The sequence below is a fragment of the Oryx dammah genome, unplaced genomic scaffold (genome assembly GCF_014754425.2).
Source record: "Oryx dammah isolate SB20612 unplaced genomic scaffold, SCBI_Odam_1.1 HiC_scaffold_1, whole genome shotgun sequence".
Taxonomy (NCBI): Eukaryota; Metazoa; Chordata; class Mammalia; order Artiodactyla; family Bovidae; genus Oryx; species Oryx dammah.
This window is the reverse complement of record NW_024070185.1, coordinates 8,375,515-8,394,997: the sequence shown is the minus strand read 5'-3', so window position 1 is coordinate 8,394,997 and position 19,483 is coordinate 8,375,515. Positions and strand designations below refer to the sequence as shown.

At 45.3% G+C, this 19,483-nt stretch overlaps 1 protein-coding gene across 1 annotated transcript in view; it reads right to left on the bottom strand.

Moving 5' to 3' along the window:
* Positions 1-8,260: 8,260 nt before the first annotated feature.
* PINX1 (PIN2 (TERF1) interacting telomerase inhibitor 1) overlaps positions 8,261-19,483 on the bottom strand; it is a 65,693-nt gene continuing 54,470 nt past the window's right edge. Inside the window, exon 7 of the mRNA XM_040234545.1 lies at positions 8,261-9,117. Coding sequence (XP_040090479.1) covers positions 8,647-9,117 — 471 coding nt within the window. The 3' untranslated portion in view covers positions 8,261-8,646. The remainder of the gene's footprint in view (positions 9,118-19,483) is intronic.

The following is a 19,483-nucleotide window of genomic DNA, read 5'->3' as shown; positions in this document are numbered from 1 at the left end:
AATGTTCAGCCCCACCCTCCATCCTCCTGAGAAGGGAAAGGGGCTGAAAATAGAGTTGACAATTGATCATCCCTACATGAAAAAACCTCCATAAAAATCCTAAAGTACAGTATTCAGAGAGCCTTCAAGATGGTGAACACAGCCACATCAGGAGGGTGATGTGCCCCCAGCTTCGGGAGACAGAAGTTCCTGTGCTGGGGACCCTCCCAGACCTATGTATCTCTTCATCTGGCTACTCATGGGTATCCTTTATCACATCCTTTAATAAACTGGTAAGCATAAGGAAGAGTTTCCCTGAGTTTTTGCAATTTGATCATACCCGAGGAGGGGGCTTATTGGAACCTCTGATCTGTAGTTTGTTGGTCAGAAGCAGGTGATAACCTGGGCTTGCAGCTGGGGTCTGAAGGGCGGCAGGGGACCCCAGGGGGCCAGTCTTTTGAGACTGAATCCTTAACCTATGGGGTTTGATGCTAACTCTGGGTAGACAGCGTCAGAAGTGAGTTAAATTGTAGAACACCCAGGTGGTATTGCAGAAAATTTCTTGGTGAAAAGCCACACATTTGGTGACCAGAAATTAAGTGTTTTGTGTGAGTTAGTAAAGGAGAGTCATAGGGAAGAAACATACAGTAGGGAAGAACTGGTCTGTTTGCGTCCCCCACCCCCTACCGCCCCGCCTCATTCAGGAGACAAAAACTGAGGTTTTGTCCAACCAAACACAGGACAAACTGACGCCCCTGGGACTGGAGAGACATATAGATGGATATGGAAGAATGGTCCTTTTACCAGCAGACAAACCCTGAGGATGAACCACCTCAGGAAGCAGCACCAGATTCCTTTTTATCCAGTACATCATGTCTGGCTTTCAACAAAAAGTTTACAAATTATACTAAAGGGCAAAACACACAGTTTGAAAAGAAGGAGCAAGTATCAGAGTAAATTCAGATATGGCAGGGATGTTGTGGTTATCAGACTGGGAATTTTAACTGTGATCAGTAATTCCCTGGTAGTCCACTAGTTAGGACTCCTCACTTCCACTGAAAAGGCATGGGTTCAGTCCCCTGATCTGGGAACTAAGGCCCCAAAAGCCTTGCAGTGTGGCCAAAAACCAGAGAAAAGTCTCTATGATTAAATGTGCTGAAGGTCTAGTGGAAAAACTACACAACATGCAAGAATAGATGGGTAATATAAGTAGGGAGATGGGAATTCCAGGAAAGAGTAAAAAAAGAGATGCTCAAAATCAAAACCACAGTCACAGGAGTGAAGAATGCCTTATGGGTCCACAGACTGCACACAGCTGAGCAGAGTCAGTGAGCCTGAGGACATGTCAATAAAAAGGCCCCAAACTGAAAAGCAAAGAGAAAAAAGAAAAAAGAAAGAAACAGTATATTCAAGAACAGTGATTCAAATACAAAAGCTGTGAAGTGTTAAGTCACTCAGCCATGTCTGACTCTTTGCAACCCCATGGACTGTAGCCCGCAGGCTCCTCTGTCCATGGGATTTCCCAGGCAAGAATACAACAGCGGGTTGCCATTTCTTTTTTCAAGGATCTTCCCGACCAAGGCTAACATGCCCAAATGGACTAAGTTATACCTTGAGCAAAATTAATTCAACTATTCAAAACAAAAATCAAATGTGGTACCCATCACCTTTCCAGGATCAAAAAAAGGGTTGGGCCTGGGGAGACACCATTTCAATGGCTAGTTTATGAATGAATGACCTTGGTCAAGGTACTTAGAAACTCTGAGCCTCTTTCTTCCTCTTCAAGACGGGGAATGTAATGCGGAGGCTCTTACGGTGTTGAGGAGAGAGGAATCGCTGTTCTCAGGGACAGATATTTGGAAGGGTCCTCTGGTTTGGAAGCCCGAGTACACTTGTTGCCACTCTGCTGGCACCGGCTCACACTGTGCACTCATCTTAGGTTGGCAGCACCTCACCCCATCATGGCAGGATGTTGTAATCCCTCCAGGCTGAATTACAACAACTTGCTCGACTCAGCCCACCAAAGAGACCCAGGGAGGGCAGGATCTGGAGTCTGTCCCCTGGGAAATCTGAGTCAATGTGACCACACCCGGCCTGCCTCAGGGCCCAGCCCAGAGCTCACCTCCCAGTGGGAGTGCTGAGCCCTCCTGGGACTCATGTCTTCAGGATGATCTGGCCACGCCTTCCTCTGCTGCACCCAGAGCTGGTCACCCACGAAGGGGTTCGGGAGCCCCAGTGACAGGGAGCTGGCTCTGCTGCCAGTACTTCCTCTTCTGAGGGGCCACCAGTGCCTTCCCATGACTGGGGTCCTTAATTCGTGTGGTGATTTAGTTGCTAAAGTGAAGTGAAAGTGATAAGTCACTCAATCATGTCCGAATCTTTGCGACCCCACGGACTATACAGTCCATGGAATTCTCCAGGACATCTTCCCAACCCAGGGAATGAACTCAGGTCTCTCACATTGCAGGCGGATTTTTTGCCAGCTGAGCCACCAGGGAAGCCTGATTTAGTTGCTAAGTTGTGTCCAACTCTTGCGACCCCATGGACTGTAACCCGCCAGGCTCCTCTGTCCATGGGATTTCCTGTAGGCAGCTTACTCTCATTTCTCCTCTTGGGCTTGGAGGAAGAGAGGAACAGCATTGAGGGTCTTCTCCAGGTGTTTCACTAAGTCCTTTTTTTCGTTTAATCCTACAACCACCACTGGAGGAAGGGATCCTTGAGAATGGGGCCCTGAGCTCCCAGTGGCAAGGTGACAAGGAAGGCATAGGGGTAAAGTGGGGAGAAGTTCGTGATCAAGCCCTCAGGCTGGGTGTGGAGGTCTCAGACATAGGGGCTCTCGTATTGAGAATTGGAAGGAATTACCAAGTTGGGGCTGTGGCTACAGCAGTGCAGCCCTGATTAAGCATCTTATTCTTGGGATGCACTTCCGGCCTTCAGAGTGTGGTCCCTGCTGTGGTCTCTTCATTTGCTTCTTCATTTAAGGGTCCTCCTGAACCTGCTGTGCACCAGGCACTGTCCTGGGCGCTCCAGGAATACAAAGATTAACTCTGCCCCCAGAGGCCCTCGACCTGAATGGGGAAAATGATACATCCCAAAGTTGTAACACAGCGCTTCCCAGGTGACTCTCGTGTAAAGAATCTGCCTGCCAATGCAAGAGACATGGGTGCTGTGCCTGGGTCGGGAAGATCCCCTGGAGAAGGAAATGGCAACCCACTCCAGTATTCTTGCCTGGAGAATCCCATGGACAGAGGAGCCTGGCGGGCTACAGTCCATGGGGTCTCATGCAGCCCCTCACCAGGGAAAGCCACAAGGGTGAGGGAGAAGGGCACTCTTCTGCCGGCCAAGGTGCTGGGCATCGCCCCTGAGTTCTCACACCTTCATTTCCCCCGGTTCTGAAGGCTGGATGAAATTGGGATCTGCATTCAGCTGTTTTCCATTTCCTTAACAAATGTTTGTTACTAGGATTTTTTGCTTGTTATTAATTATCTATTTATTTTGCTTTTGACTGTGCTGGGTTTTCGTGGCTTCGCGTAGGCTTTCTCTAGATTCCTTGAGCAGGGCTGTGCTCCAGTTGTGATGCCGACTTCTCATGCGGTGGCTTCTCTTGCTGCAGAGGACTGGCTACAGAGTGTGGGCTCAGGAGTTGCGGCACACGGGTTTAGTTGCCCTGTGGCATGTGGCTCATGCAATCTTCCCGAATCAGGGATCGAATCCATGTTCCCTGTGTTAGCAGGCGGATTCTCATCCACTGCGCCACCAGGGAAGTCCTGTTAATAGGCTTTTGTTCCATCTGGGTTCAAAGGGTGTCCCAGCTGTTAGGTGAAGTGAGGCTACCTGAAGGCCACCCCCCTCTAGTTCTTCCACACCTGGCTCCCTCAGCTGATGCGCAGGTGACAGGAGGGACAAGGGGAAGGGGAGGCTGAGATAGAAGCTGGGGCCTTTCTCACACTCCCCACTTACACAAAACACATTTTTAGATTACTCTGTATGGAGGAATGTGGCTTCCCAGGTGGCATAGTGGTAAAGAATCCACCTGCCAGCGCAGGAAATGCAGCTTCCATCCCTGGGTCGGGAAGATCCCCTGGAGGAGGATATGACGACCCACTCCAGTATCCTTGCCTGGGAAATCCCACAGACATAGGAGCCTGGTGGGCCACAGTCTCTGGGGTCACAAAGAGATACTACTGAGCACGCACACATACGGAGGAATGTGCATATAATTCTGCTTATTTATCACAGAGTTTAAAATGTTGTTAATAAGGGAGATTGTAGGAGAAAGTCACTCTTCAGGTTCAGGTCAAATGAGTCAGCAAAGAATTTCCCAAAGCTCACCACCCAACTTGATAACGCCCGCATAAAAGCTGAGGAAGGTACAGCACCATCAAGCCTGTGTAAACGTAGCCAGGTCTCAGGTATGGCCCACAGAGTGTGTCTGCGCATTCTCAATGACGCAAGTTGGTATGTCTTGAGGGTGGGTGGACCCTGTAGTGAATTTGTTTCTCTGTCCTGAACCGGCCTGGGCTCAGCCTGAGGTTGGGGCTCATTAGATGTTTTCAGAACTAATAAATGTCTTTCAGCAACCATGTACTTTTCTCTGAGGAAACGCGACATGGGACATACTAACAGAAAATTTAAGATGAAACTGATTACGAAATTCTTCCATTGGTCAAATAACTCACTGTACTGTAGTTTTCCTTAAAAGTTGACTACTTATGCAACGGTAAAGAAGACCCCTGCAACGTAGGACACATGGGTTTGATCCCTGGGTCTGGAAGATCTCCTGGAGAAGGAAATGGCAGCCCACTCCAGTATACTGGCCTGGAGAACCCCATGGACAGAGGAGCCTGGCGGGCTCCAGTCCATGAGGTCACAGAGTCGGACACAATTTAGTGATTAGACAGCAACGCTTACGCAAAAATTCAGCTCAGGTGGGAGGAAAGCACCCTGCAGCCACTCCTCGCTGGCAACCTAGATGCGCCCATTCCTACCTACCCTTTCCTACGCACCGCCTCTATCTGCATCCCCTGCTCAGACCCCCTCACAGCTTTGAGCATGACTTTTTTTTTTATTTTTTTTTTATTTTATTTTTTTTTTTTGAGCATGACTTTTGAGTGTGTTCAGGATTTCCTAACTGAACAGCATATTTTCCTCAAGGAGTCTAGTCATCCTCTTTATTAGGACACGATACCAATTTGCTCAGTAATAACTGAGCACTATAAAACCTGATATCAGAGCATCCAATCTGACCTGGCCAGCTCCACGAGCCAGTGCAACAGGCTCCAAACTGCAGTGGCTGCAGAACCTTCGAGACAAACTGGGTGACGGCGGGGAATTTCTTACTAGTAATTTCTTACTAAGCGTCTAAGAAAGGCGCTGCTGGCCGGACCAGAGGCTGCGATCGCTGGGGCAGACGGTGCTGACATATTTCTCTGATGTTGTTCCCAAAAGAGGCAGGTCCCGGCTTGTCCTGCCAGGGTCAGCCAGCAGGTGAGTAGAGAAGAGATATGCACTGTGGTATGAAACAAATGCTCGTTTTGGTTTCATCTTTCAGTAGCGTGAGTATTTTCTACAAATTGGAAGGAATTCCATCTTTGTTTCATAGACTGGCAAACGGATCTTAGGAAGCTGAGTTACACACATAATATCCCATCAACCTCTTGACCACGCTGGAAAAGAAAACCTATTGAGAACTTCTAACGTGCCATGAACCCAAAAGTATTTTCCGCAGTTGGTATAAACAATACTAACTCAAGTTAACTGTAACACTCTTTGCAGTTGGCCAGCTGCTTTCACGTACATTCTCATTTAAAAGTAACTAGGGCATGTGAAGAGCATCAGCCATAGAAAATCTTGCCAAGATCCCGCATGTCACACGGCCATGGCCACAAAAATTAAAAAAAAAAAAAAAAATTTTGCTAGGATAGGTGATGTCACAAGGGTGAGGACTAAATAAAAAATCATGGGTGTGTGGCCAGGGAAGAGAAGGGACTGGAGCATCACTGGTTCCCTGGGAGCAGCATCAACCTAGTGATAAAAATTGAAAGAGGTCCTTTTATAAAATACAGTTTACCCATAAAAGCAGATAACGATAATAGTTATCTTACTGGGTTGTTTGAAGACTAAATGAGTTGATTTATTTAAAGTGCTTGGAACAAGGCCGGGCACACAAGACCACATGTAGTAATAATTATTTTCTATTACAATTAACAGTAAAGGAAAGAAGGGCATTACTGACAACATTTAAGAACCCCTTAATGGCAGAAAGATTTTCCTGGGCACCTACGTTCCCCCTCTTAAAACTGAAGGATGCCAAAGAAAGCATTGACAGCTACAGTATTAATATATTTTCATCTAGTGAGATAACCTAAGGCAAAAAACATGGCTCATATATTAACTGTTTTTAAAGTATCATGCCTATGAAATTCAAGTGTCCAGAGAGCATGCACTTCATTGTTCCAAATTCCACCTTAGATCCAGAAAACTAAGTGACCTGAGAAAGAGATACTTCAGAAAAATGAAAGCTGAGCATTTCTAGAGAAAATCAAAGATTCTGTGTCAGAGCAAATGGTCACGCTGTCTGCTCTTTCCTGCGCGTGTGCCTTTTTCTCAGGCTACCCTCTCGATTATTAAAATCATTTGGTTCTTTCTGTGGCCCATTAAAATAATCATCACCGTCTACAGGTGCTCTGCGAGAGTCACACTTAACTGGTCTCGCGATGTCACTGCCTCGGGTTTCCAACTCCGAGAGCTCCCTGCAGCCCCTCCCTCCTCTGGTCTTCCCACCGCCCCCTGAACCCCAGATGACTGGTGTGCAGCTCCCTGCTCCCTAAATGCCCATTCGCTTCCTCCTCCTGCACAATATTCAGCATATTCTTCTGACTCTTTATTTTTATTGGTAAGGAAGTTAAAGTAAATAAAAGGCAAAAAAGAAACAAACCCACCCCAGTCTATATACATATAAAGATAATTATCTTTAGGTTTTCTACGTGGCCACTCCCTTCTGAAACTCTAGTTTCATGACAAGACAGGACAAGCAGAGATAACTTGGGCCTGTGCCTTCTGGGGAGAAAAGTGACTTTAAAAATCTTTGGTGCTTTATTATACTGGACCTTGCTTGGAATTCTGAATGCTGAGGGCCACAATAAACTCAGAAGCTAGACTTCATAAGAATTTTCCCTGTGGTATGTGTCTGTATACTTTAAAGCAGTTAGCATCATTCGGAGCCTTAGGAGACTAAAATCAAACATACTTCATGCACTTTTTGTGTTTTAAGATTCTCAGGGCCATGCTTCTTCATATATAATGTGTGACCCCAGGGGTTCAAGTCAAGGGCACGAGCTCATCAGGTGGTGGTTGAGTTTTCATTCCTCTTATCCAGGAGCATATCTACAAATCAGGTGGAAGGCAGCACACTGCCAGCCCACGTGCCACAGCTCCACGGCTCCAGACAGGTCTGCAGGATGGGGAGCAGGCATCCAGCAAGGGCTAAGAGGAAAACCGGGAGCTGAAAATAAGAGGGGAGCAGGGAAGAGGGAGTGCAAGGGTGAAAGGATGCAGAAGAGAAGAAAGCAGAGGTCAAGAGAACAAAGAGTGGAAGAGAGGAAACCACATGCTGGGCCTCAAAACCAGCTGCACTTTTCTTTTTCATTCTGTGTCCCAAAGAGGGTGTGATGGTGTCTGCTGTTTTCTGGGGAAACCCGCGTGTAGAGAGTTGAACCATCACACAGGCAGACACGCCAGGGTGTGTCAGGGCGGGTATAAACACAGGAGGTGACACCAGCTGGTGTGAGCAAGACTAAAGGTGTCTTTTACACTTTATGTGATATTCATTTATTAATATTACGGCAGTCTCAATCGCGATGAAATTAACTTCAGAAACTTAAGAGTCTCATTCTTTTGTTTTGTTTTGTTTAGCCTCCTGAGGATCTCCTGATGGTCAGAGGTGAAGAGGAGCCCTCTCTAGGGGATTTGTCCTCAGGGAACCCACCTGGATACGTGTCTGGCCACAGACTCCCGCTGAGGAGCCGCAAGAGGCCTCCTGTGAGAGCTGGGAAGTTAAACTGTGTCCACCGTCACCTCACTGCTTCCAATTTGTGGTCTTGGGGAAGAAGACCTCAAAATACATGGCTGTCACTGCTCAGTGGAAGAGAGAGCATTAAAGCAATTTCCGTATCACCACCACACCAGACCGAAACAACTCTCTGATTTGGGAATGTAATCATATAAAACCGACTTGGCAAAAATGCGGGGGCTGGCTATAGAACAAAAAGAACTCTCTGAATGCCTTTTAATCCTTTAATTAGACTGAGTCCTTCAGAAGTGAGCACAGTTCGTTGTTACTGAAGGAAACCAAGAGCAAATACAGACTGTGAGAGACACACATGTGTGTGTACATATAACGCTGTGCTCACATGAAGGTGAATAAACGTGCCAAAGGACTCAGAGTCCAGTAAGGAATTTGTCTGTGACAGCCATGATTTGGAACATTGAAAAGTTCTGGGAATAGGATTTGGGAAAACGTGGTGTGGGCGAGACGCGGCAGGGGCCAGGCATGTCGGAGGCGGCGCGCACACGGCTCCCTGGGTGAACCCGCCTGACGCCCGGCCAGGGGAGTCTGTCCCGGCAGCGCCTGACAGCGGGGAGCTGGGAGGCACTGCTCCAGAGAACCTATTTGGAGCCTTTCTTCTTTTTCTTCTTTTTCACTGGTGTCTCATCTAGCGCACTATCCACTGCTGCCTCAACTTGCTTTGGCCCCTTTTCCTTTTCTTTCCTGTTTTTGGCCTTTGGCGGGGAGTCCTGGTTGTCGAGTGGCCCCACGTGACCCTCTCCAGCCTCAGCAGAAACCCCAGGATTCTCGTCCCTGCAAGGGTCCCCCAGCTCACATTCCACTTGGTTTCTCTTCTTCTTGGCCTTAGGTTGGATGTCGTTTTCCATATTTTTATCTTTTGCCTCTTTCTTTCTTTTCTTCCCCCTTTTCCTTTCCACTGGGGTCTCTGAAGCCTCCGGCCCTGCAGCCATGCCTTGCGCTTTGCTCTTCCGCTCCGCCAAGCGCCTGGCAAAGTACTCGTGGATGGTGAAGGCACTGGTGGTCGTGGTGGAGGTGTCACTCTCCTCCACGGCAGACGGGCTGGGGTGGTCCTGGGGTGGGGAAGAGTGAAGAACGGTTATTTATCAGCTAATTATGCTTCACCACATCTAGGAGGCCTCCGCCCAGAGCCCCACACGCTTGGCAGCCCGGAGACCTGGCTAGGGGACCAGGTCGCCCCTTGTTTCCTCCTCCTTGCTGGGCAGAGCTGAGCTGCACACAGAACAAGGTGGCCAGATGCACCGGCTGAGGGCTCTACAGGGTGGGAGGCCGGACCGGAAGACGCCCTTCACAAGGTAGACGGCAAGTCTCTCGGTCGGAATTCTGAGTGAACAGCTCCAGGGCAACAACATGATAAATGGCAACAAAAGTCCTAGAGGCTCAGAAACAGAGACCCTGAAAGCCTGGAGCTTTGTGGTGCCATCAAGACACCTCCTTCGGCTCGCTGTGGATTCACAGGCTTTTGTGCCCTGACCCACAAGCTTAGAAACTGTGTATATGTAAACCCCAGAAGCCACGTGCCAGCCTGGACCTTGGTATGTCCAGGCACCTTCTTTTCCTGCTGGCAGCCGCTCGGGGGAAGAGGCGCCAGGGCTGGGAGATGGGAGACGTCCCCTCCCGCCCCTTGACTCTGCCATGACCTAGACACTCATGGCTGTGTCCGTCCTGCTTCTAAATGGAGGAATTACTCACTCGTAACCACCGGGATTAACTGCGGTTTACGTTTTAATTTTAAATAAATACTCCGGTTATAAAGCTTGAGAAGAGGAAAAAAAAAAAAACCCTAACTTAATAGGTTGGGAGAAAAAATGAAATGGCTGGTATCACACCATATAGGTTGTGGCTGGCTGGCAGTAAGGAGGTGAAAAAGTGTGTGTAAAAAAGGAAGCACCTTTGAGTGGAAGAATATAAGGTCTGTGTTTTAAGTAAAGTCAGTGTCTGGAATAATTTTGCTCACAGTCTTTTAAAGTAATCAAGCCATTAAGCAACTAAGCTAAACTTAGGTTTTCATAATTACCTGGGTTCTTCCTTCATATTCACTTATTCGCACAGGAAGAGATTGGTTGTCCGACACTTTACAGGCTGGAAAACAGTTTCTAAATAAATCCACTTCCGATTGGAGTCCACAAATTATTCTGAACTTGGTGGGCAAAATTGCTCGTGCAGCCAACTTTATTACAACCAACACATATAACTGAACCACATATTTTCTTGTTACAGCAGCACTCCAGACCCAGCCCAATGGCCTCCAGCCTGTAGCTTTGACTGACTCTATTATTTCAGTAGGCAATGGGGCTTTGAATGGCCATCGCCCCAGATAGCTGTCACCAAAGGTACCTTACCAACAACATCAAACTTATCCGATCAACACAAACCTAATTTTACTCCAGGGCTAAAACCACAAAATCATGTAGTCAGTTTTTTAAACTTCAAAAGGTCAAATGTAGAACACCTTTTACCAAGGTGGAATAAACCAACTGAGCGTTCTAAATGTTATCTATCAGTATTCGATTTTGCCTGGAAGCCCATGAAATAATTTTGAGGAAAATTTAAAAATAGCTGCACAGAAGCCAAAAACAAGGTCACTTTGTCTTTTGGTTCCTCAAATATTGAAAAAGATCTGAAGTTTTGCAGAACAGGATGAAAAATCTTAAGACTCTCTTGATCCCAGCCAATCCCAGTCTCATGGACAAGAAAGGTCATGCCTTCCATGAAGTAAGGGCACACAGCCACACACAGCAAGTCTGTATGAAGGCGGCCTGTTTATATAAAACAGGGCTCATTTAGCTTCACAGTATTAAAGGAGTTTATCTTATGTGGGCCAACTCCTCTGGAGCGTCTCTGTGTCTTAGGAGCTCAAATTCAAGTTATATCCTATGGCTCCTTACCTTGTTCACCCATTTATTACCTTCTGAATTCCTGCTTTTAACAGTTAAACCACAGGAACTAATTACTGGTATTAATCACACTTTTAGTTACTAGAAAATACAAGATCGTTTTTGAGTCACTTGTTGAATTCAGCGGGCCTTTCTAGGCCCAGAAAATAACTCTGCTCATAATCAACTCCTCTGGTGATAAGGATTTTGATAATCACGGGCCACTGCACACCAAGCTCAGCAGGGCATGGAGACAAGCCAGAGAGGTGCCAGCACCCAAATGCGATTGATCCCAAGGAGAGTACAGGTAAGACAATGACTTTCGGGGAGAGCTGGGGAATGCCAGGGGCAGCCTCCCACACTCCAAGAGTGTATGTGATTTAAAAACCATGGAAACGAAGGAGGTTCAGGTTGCAAATCTGAATGCTGTAGGAGCAAGGAAGGCCCTGGTCTCATATTTTATGATTTTACAAATCCGACACCCAATTTTACTGCAGTGATTACAATTCTTGTTTCTATATTCTCAGCGACAAATGTGAAAAATGTACACTTCTTCAAGAAAACTAATACTTTTCATATCTGGTCATTTCTTCAGAGTAAATAAGTACTGAGAAACGCACTAGATACTTTTTAGTACTGAAATAGAATCCACTCGCTTCTTCCCAGGTTTCCACTAAACACATAATGCAACCTCAAAAAGTAAATTCTGTAATACCAAATGTAACTTACACTACTTCATAAACTTTGAGAATCCCACTTTGCTAGCAGTGTTCTAAAAATGAGTAAAGTAAGTTTACAAATAACTGGAAAACTTCCTGTTCCATACAAAATACTAGCAAGGGAGGTCTGGCTAACTAATGATTTTACCAAATATTTGACTTAACCTCAGGGATTTAGGAAACCTCTTCTTTCAAAATTCCAATTCCTGCTATTAACTAATGGAGAGCCTTAGATAAATCCCATAACTTCTCTGGGTCTCAGTTACTAAGCAAGTCAAATAAGTAGATTAGATTCAGTTTGAAAGTCTAAAAGTCTCTGAACTCTGAAATGATCTTTGGGGCAGCCATTCCTCTGTGACACCGAGAGCAGAGGAGGAAGAGAGAGGCAGGACAAGCAAGCAGCAGGAAGAGCTCGGCTCAGAGAGGACTAGCACCCCAACTGCCAAATCAAGATGTAGAAGCGCTAGCAATGCACTTACAAGTCCATGCACAGAAAAACATTTTATACTAACCACCTGTAGGAACATATTTTATACCAATCATCTGCCAGAGAGCAGATCTAGTAATACCACTTAGGAGAGCAGAAGGGGCCAAATACTATTGGACTGAATAATTTGTAAGAATACATTTAAAAGAACTGACACTATGTATTAGAAGCTAAAATCAATAAAAGCAAGAAACTGGGGTTGACTATTAACTAGAATATGAATCTATTTTAAATATACTTCCTGGAAATCACGTTAATGTTTCTAGAAAAGGTGGTAAGAAGCTGTAACTTTTAAAATAACAATCCAATTTTGTACTTAAGGTTTTTTGTCTTTTCTAAAATTATTATTATTAATTTATTTATTTGGCTGCATATTGTCTTGGTTGTAGGCTTCCTAGGTGGCGCTAGTGGTAAAGAACCCACCTGCCAATGTAAGTAGACATAAGAGATGTGGGTTCAATCCCTGGGTCAGGAAGATCCCCTGGAAGAGGGCACGGCAACCCACTCCAGGATTCTTGCCTGGAGAATCCCATGGACTGAGGAGCCTGGCAGGCCGTAGTCCATAGGGTCGCACAGAGTTGGACACTGAAGCAACTTAGCACGCGCAGTCTTAATAGAGGCACGCAAAGTGTTAGTTGCAGCACGTGGGATCTAGTTCTCTGACCAGGGATCAAACCTGGACCCCCTGCATTGGGAGCGTGAAATCCCATGGACAGAGGAGACTGGCAGGCTACAGTCCGTGGGGTCACAAGGAGTCAGACACGACTGAGCGACTGAGCACACACACATACCGCAGTCACCTCAGGTGCCTGAGAGATGCCTGTCTCCTTTTCTCAGAAGAGGTTGTTCTTTACTTCTGTTAGGTACTCTCTCTAGAGGCTGGGCAGCTCAGTGAGCCTTGTGCTCAAGCTCTCCTGGGTTCCCTGTCCTCCGTGTCACTCAAACATATCTAATCAGATGGAATAACAGTAAAAGGACCAAATAAAGGATTCTCTTTATTATTCTCAGACAACTGTTGTTAGTAACGTTTGAGGCAGGGAAATATAGCAGTCTGGATGGAGAATTTAGAGAGATGTTTATGGCAGATGTACCTTAAACCTAAAATCTTACCACTTGTGATAAGCTTACAGTCCAGGATGAAGTTTAAAGGCAAAACTTAGCAACCTAGCCTTTCTCATGTGTCACTGCTGATCTTAAGTTATAAGATGATTGAAGCCTTTTGATTTCCACTCCAAGACACAGAGATCAGGGTGCAACAGTAATCCTTCAGTGAGCTTTTCTCACTGAAAGGAAAATCAGACACCAGAGGCCCAGGGTGGTAGACTCGGCAGTGGGGGCATGAGCTCTGAGTGCTGTGGCTTGTGATGAACAAAAGCTCACTTCCGCCCTGGCCTGTCATCAGCTTGTGCTGGATCAGTCTGGGAAGAGTTAAGAGAGCTTGGCAAGTGAGGAGTTTGAAAGAACACTTGGCATATTTTCTAAGCTTTCCAGTGGGACAGTTCTGACAAACACAAATTAATTATGTCTTGATGTCATCGTGGGAGGTAGAAATTGCACCCATCCACTTAAGACAGTGATGAATTCAGGTCAGAAGGGATTTCATGTCCCATCAAGAGGAGGGCAGAGCTGAGGTGAGGGCAGTGCCTGACTGCAGGGGCACGAAACACTTTGCCGGCAGAGAGGGCAGAGGATGCTGCTGGGGTCACCCATTGTGTTCGCTTCAGTGCTCTTCAGACCCTCCATATGCAGCCGTGGGCATCACTTCCTTAAAGATCAAGTACAAAAGTGCCTCCCCCCAGAAGCTGGTCCCTTGGGCAACAACCTCTCTTCTTTACTGTCTGTGACTAGCAATTCACTACTTTTACCTTCTGGTCTTCTACAGTCTGTTTTCTAAGCATCTTCCCATGGCAACTGTAAGTTCCCTGAAGGCAGGAACCACTCCTCTTCCATTTGTAGCACAGCCTCTCAAGAGCAAACACGTGGTGAGGACTCCAGGAAAGCACAACAGACAGCAACCCCGGGCAGATCAAGGCTGGGAAGCACTCCCACCACCCCCACTGCACCAGAAGCTCTGTGTTTGCTGGCTCAGATTCCCCTGCAAGCCAGGCAGGGCTAATGACTAGAAGGTGTGTGGAACAGTGGGAAGGAGAGAGCTGGCATTTTGAGGTGGCTGTTCTTCTCACAGGATGAAACCATGTTCCTTTAATCAGATGCCACCTTGCCTCTTGGGGCACTAGCACAGGTACATCCCAGAGCCTTTTTAATGTTATCAGCCGATTACTCCCTGTGGTCCTGAGCGATGCCCAGCTCGCCAAATGGTCCATTTGTGTCTCCTGTGGTCTGTTATTCCACTTGTTATCACACCACCTTCCAGAAGACTAGGTATTAATATATCAGCAAAATGAGGTGGTGTGTTGCAGGGGAACTATCACAGGCATGATGTGTGGTGAGCTGAACACAAGCAATAAAATAAACCTGTACGGGTTAACTGTTCTTGCCATCAAAAGAAGAGGCTGGAAAGCAAGAGAGTTCTAGGGTACATCAGAGGCAAAGGTAGGAGACGTTCTGAGAAGACAGTCGGGTCAAGTTCCACTAGAAGCCCCTCCTTGACAGCAGGGTGTTAAGGTGCAGCCTGCAGGCTGTCTTGAGCTGATCACACAACTGGCGAAGCTGCTGACTGCAGGCAGTCATCAAAATGGTTTGCCTCCAAAGGCTAAGCTCAGAAGTGACCAGCACGCTGCTTAGAAAACACGGATGGTGCAGCTCTGTCGACACCTCTTCTTTTGCCTTCTGTGGCATCTTTTTGGTTTCCACATGACTGAAAACAGTGTTTCACTGACAAAGAGCTATTTCTGCACTCACAAGAAGTTTACTCAAGTGTGAAATCTTGCGTTTTTTTTTTTTTTTCAAGATTATCATTTACTCACATCTGGAGTTAGGCTAAACATACAAAGTCTCAGGAAATAACCAGCCTTGTGGAATCTGCCTGGAAGACATAACCACTTTCAGGTGGGCAAATATCCTAAGAGTTAAAAACAAATACCAGACTCTACTGACCAGAGGGGCGGTTTGATTTGAAGAGGGGTTAAATATAAAAAAGCACAACGGGACTAGAATTACGCAGCACCTCTTAACTTTATGTGTGTGTGTAACGTGTATATGCTCATTCATACAGGTTCTAGGAATCCAGGGTCTGTGCAGGGGTTCCAGGAGGGCCCGAGTTCTCTCTCTCTTTTTTTTTTTTTTGCCACAGCACGCAACATGCAACATACAGACCTCAGTTCCCCAACCAGAGATCAAACCAGTGCCCCTTGCCCCCACGTTGGAAGTGCAGAGTCTTAAGCACTGGACCACCAGGGAAGTCTTCCGGAAGGCTCTGCCTAGAACAGGGCAAGCAGAGAACAGCCCAAGGGCCAAATCCAACCGCTGCAGATCTTTGCATACCTCACAAGCTAAGAACGCTTTTTACATTATAAACAGTTTGGGGGGAGGGGGAGGGGAATCAAAGGATGACTATTTCATGACATGTGAAAATTATGTGAATTTCAAACTTAAATAAAGTTTTGAATTTCATCAGAAAAAAAAAATTGTGGAAATGTGTTTTTTCTCCAGTATATAAGTAAACTAAGTAACTAAGCTAAATAAATACCTGCTCAATGAATGAATAAACTGATTGTGAAATATAATCTGCTATTTGGAAATGTTAGATGCACGTGAAGTACACACACACACACACACACACACACACACACACACACGCACCGAGTCGGAGGGCTTTGGGTTTTGATGAAGTTCTAATCTCAGTAAAGTAGTCTCTTGGTACTTTACTGAATTATACTGGTGAGTCCTAGAGAGGGCTGCTATTTGCCATTTGATTTCTGGCAGACAAGGAAGTTTGGTTATGAAGTGATCTGATGTTAAAGAGAACTCACAACCCCCTGTAGCCTCTCTAATGTTAAAATGCTGGAACACTGCCTGGAACCTACAGACTCAGAGAAATGAACTGGACATCTCAGAGAAGATAATGGGAACTGGAAGGGACAAAATATCTTGCTTTTCCCTGGACAACAGCAGTGAAATACAAATACTGCCAAATTCCTCATAGGAAGGTCAGTGCTAACAAAGCTGTTCATTTTGTTTTTCCACTTGCCTCATCAGCTGCTCGAATGACCACTCATTAAGAAAAGCCAACACAGACATAGCTTAAAAGGCTGGTTCTCGAGGACAACAACTCCTCTCAAGTAACTGACATCAGAGCTCCTGGTAAGAGTCATGCAGCCTCTGGGGAAAGAAGAAAGGAGCAGGTTTCCAGCCTCCCTGAAAGGTCTCAAGGCTTGGAAAGTTGCAGCGATCCGCGAGGCTACAGCTCACAACACACTGGCTGTTACAAGATAAGCAAGGCTGCTCCAGCTAGAAATGATCAATGTGACATAGGTCCCAACTGCTTTGAATGAAGCCTGAAAATAATCCGAGTTGACTGGCTTTAATAACTCTAGGTCAACTGGTTCCATTCCCTGCTCTTTGGAGGCAGGACAAATAGCTTTGATAAGCGGTTGCAGGCTAGCGCCAGCACCTCCAAAAGCAGACGCAGCAGCTAACAAAGGGTCCGTCTCTTCCTTCTTTACTCCACTGACTTGAAAATTGCTTAAGAATCATAAAGCTCAAATTTAGGCCTCTTACTATAGAAACCATAGCATCTTTCGAAGATGTTAGAGAATATGAACAGTTATTTGGAAGAGTCACCATTACTAAGAAGAGAAAGATAATTTAGGTGAACAAAGTTATTATTAAGTCCTCTCCCTCTGTTCTTGTGTATTTATAAAATTAATTATTATATAGGTGTCTTTTTAAATTTTTTATTGGAGTAGAGTTGATTTGCAATGTTATGTTAGTTTCTGGTGTACAGTGAAGTCAGTTTTATCTGTGTGTGCGTATCCACTGTTTTTTAGATTTTCTTCCCATATAGGTTATTACAGAGTACTGAATAAAATTTCCCGTGCTATACCATAGGTTATTATTATCTATTTTAAATATAGTAGTATGTATATGTCATTCCCAATCTCCCAATTTATCCCCTCCACCCCGTAACCACAAATTTGTTTTCTACATCTGTGATTCAACTTCTGTTCTGTAAATAAGTTCATGTGTACCATTTCCTTAGATTCTACATATAAGTGATGTCATTCTTGTCTTTCTCTGATTTACTTCACTCAGTATGACAATCTCTACTATAGACCTCTTTTAAATTGACCAGAAATTAAAATAGCAAATAAAAATTTTCTAAATTTGGAAATTTGGAGTAAATTTGGAAGGGCAAAATAATTCTGTGTTTAAAGGATATTTAAGGTGCCTCAGTGGTAAAGAGTCTTCCTGCCAATGCAAGAGATACAGGAGATGTGGGTTTGATCCTTCGGTTGGGAAGATCCCCTGGAGGAGGAAATGGCAGCCCACTCCAGTCTTCTTGCCTGGGACATCCCATGGACGGAGGAGCCTGGCGGGCTGCGGTCCACGAGGTTGCGAAGAGTCAGGCATGACAACACTCATGCACAAGTTAGTAAGAGTGAATTAGATGGAATTCTGAAGTCACTGAGTCATCAATAAAAGTGAATTATGCAAAAACAGAGACTGAGGGCCCAAAATGTGGCCATCCAGCCCTTCACGGAGCCGTTAGAGTGGCTGCTGTCGACTTGACCAGGCCTGGGGCCCAGAAAGGAGCTCCCACCTGGGGGAGACACACAGTTTTAAAAAAAGGGGGGCAGGATGGTCTGAGATCTCATGTAAGTGTTCTTACCACAATAATTTTTTTTTTAAATAACACATCAGGAGAATTTATTTTTTAGAATAGACAGAAACCAAACAAGAAAACTAACTACAACACAATTCCTTTCAACAAAACCTCTAACCAATTAAACTGAGATTACAATTCCAGAGAGTTCATAAAAAATAAATAAAATTATTACTGCTATTAAATATATAATCTTAGTTTCACATAAGCTATAATTTTATTTTATAAGCAAAAAATTATTAGAGAAAGAACAAGTAATATACTACCTCCCTATCTGCTCAGAACCCAAAAAGTTCCTAAAGCAAGAGGTGCTGCTTGTTTGTAGCCCCCTGACTGGCTCAACTCAATGCCTACAGCATAGCGCTTCCCAAACTATCAAAGGACAATCTTTTACTTTTTTTTCTTTTTTAAAATCTCCAATCTGTTGCGGACCAAGATTTTGGTTTAAAAGAAAATTTAAAATTACTAGGGAAGACAAAATTTCAAAACGACATATAAAACACAAGTTCCAATTTCTAAAAATTAATATCACACTATTATAAAAGTTTCTAAATGCTTACTCTCAATTTCTTGCCCTGTTACAGGCTGGCCATACTTTGAGTGGCACTGGTATTCAAAGGAAAGAAAGAAAGGGGCTGAGTTTGGTACAATAGAAATGGCAATGACCTAAGTGTCAAGAAATCTGTCCTTTTGGACCTCAAAGCAAATCGTTTGCAAAACAAGGCAGGAGGGCTACTCAGTGACTTTTTCAAACACGGTTTTAGCAGTGTGTGCCTTTCTCCAAGCAAAATCTTAAACGGAAGGTTAGTGTGTAACATCTGAGGGGGACTGTGGTCGAGGTGGCACTGGGGGAACCAGAGCTCAAATACCTCCTCCCCTTGTCCGGCCCCTGACAAACCCGGTGCTCTGTGGAATACAGTTTGAAAAGCAACAGCTATTGCTAAGGTCCATGACAATTTTAATGTTCACTGTAGCCTAGATAATTTCACAGCACTCAGTAACAGGAGACTAAGAAGCTTTCAAGAATAAAATTGGACATTTACCGTTACCTAATAAGTACAATTCTTAAGGTGTTACTAACTTTTGGAATTCCAACAATTGGCTGTTTGTGAGCACTGGCCCGTGACCAGTGTCTTCCAAAAGTGGTAGCAAAGTACCAAACCCGGTCTCTTCGATAGTGTAAAGTCTTAAGCTGCAAAGTAGACTCTGAGGGTCTAAGTGATTGAGGATGAAGTCAAGGCTGACTGACTACTACCTAGTGTGGCTCCAAAGAGGACCCAGAGGAGAAATGGTTAACGCGTAGACCTGCGCCGCCAATGTCCCGACAAGTCACTTCAGACTACAGCAAGAGGAGCAGAGCGCCACCTCACCAGCCACTAGCTGTGCTCTAACCCAAAGGAAGGTACCCCTGCATCCTATTTTCATTACAGCACAGGATGGAGATCTGGGAGAGAATGTTATTTCTGCTTTCCAGCCAGAGGGAGCAAAGGAAAAATGTATCAATATTTCATTCTTCTCCTCCAACACTGGGCCATCTATGTGTTGATTTCT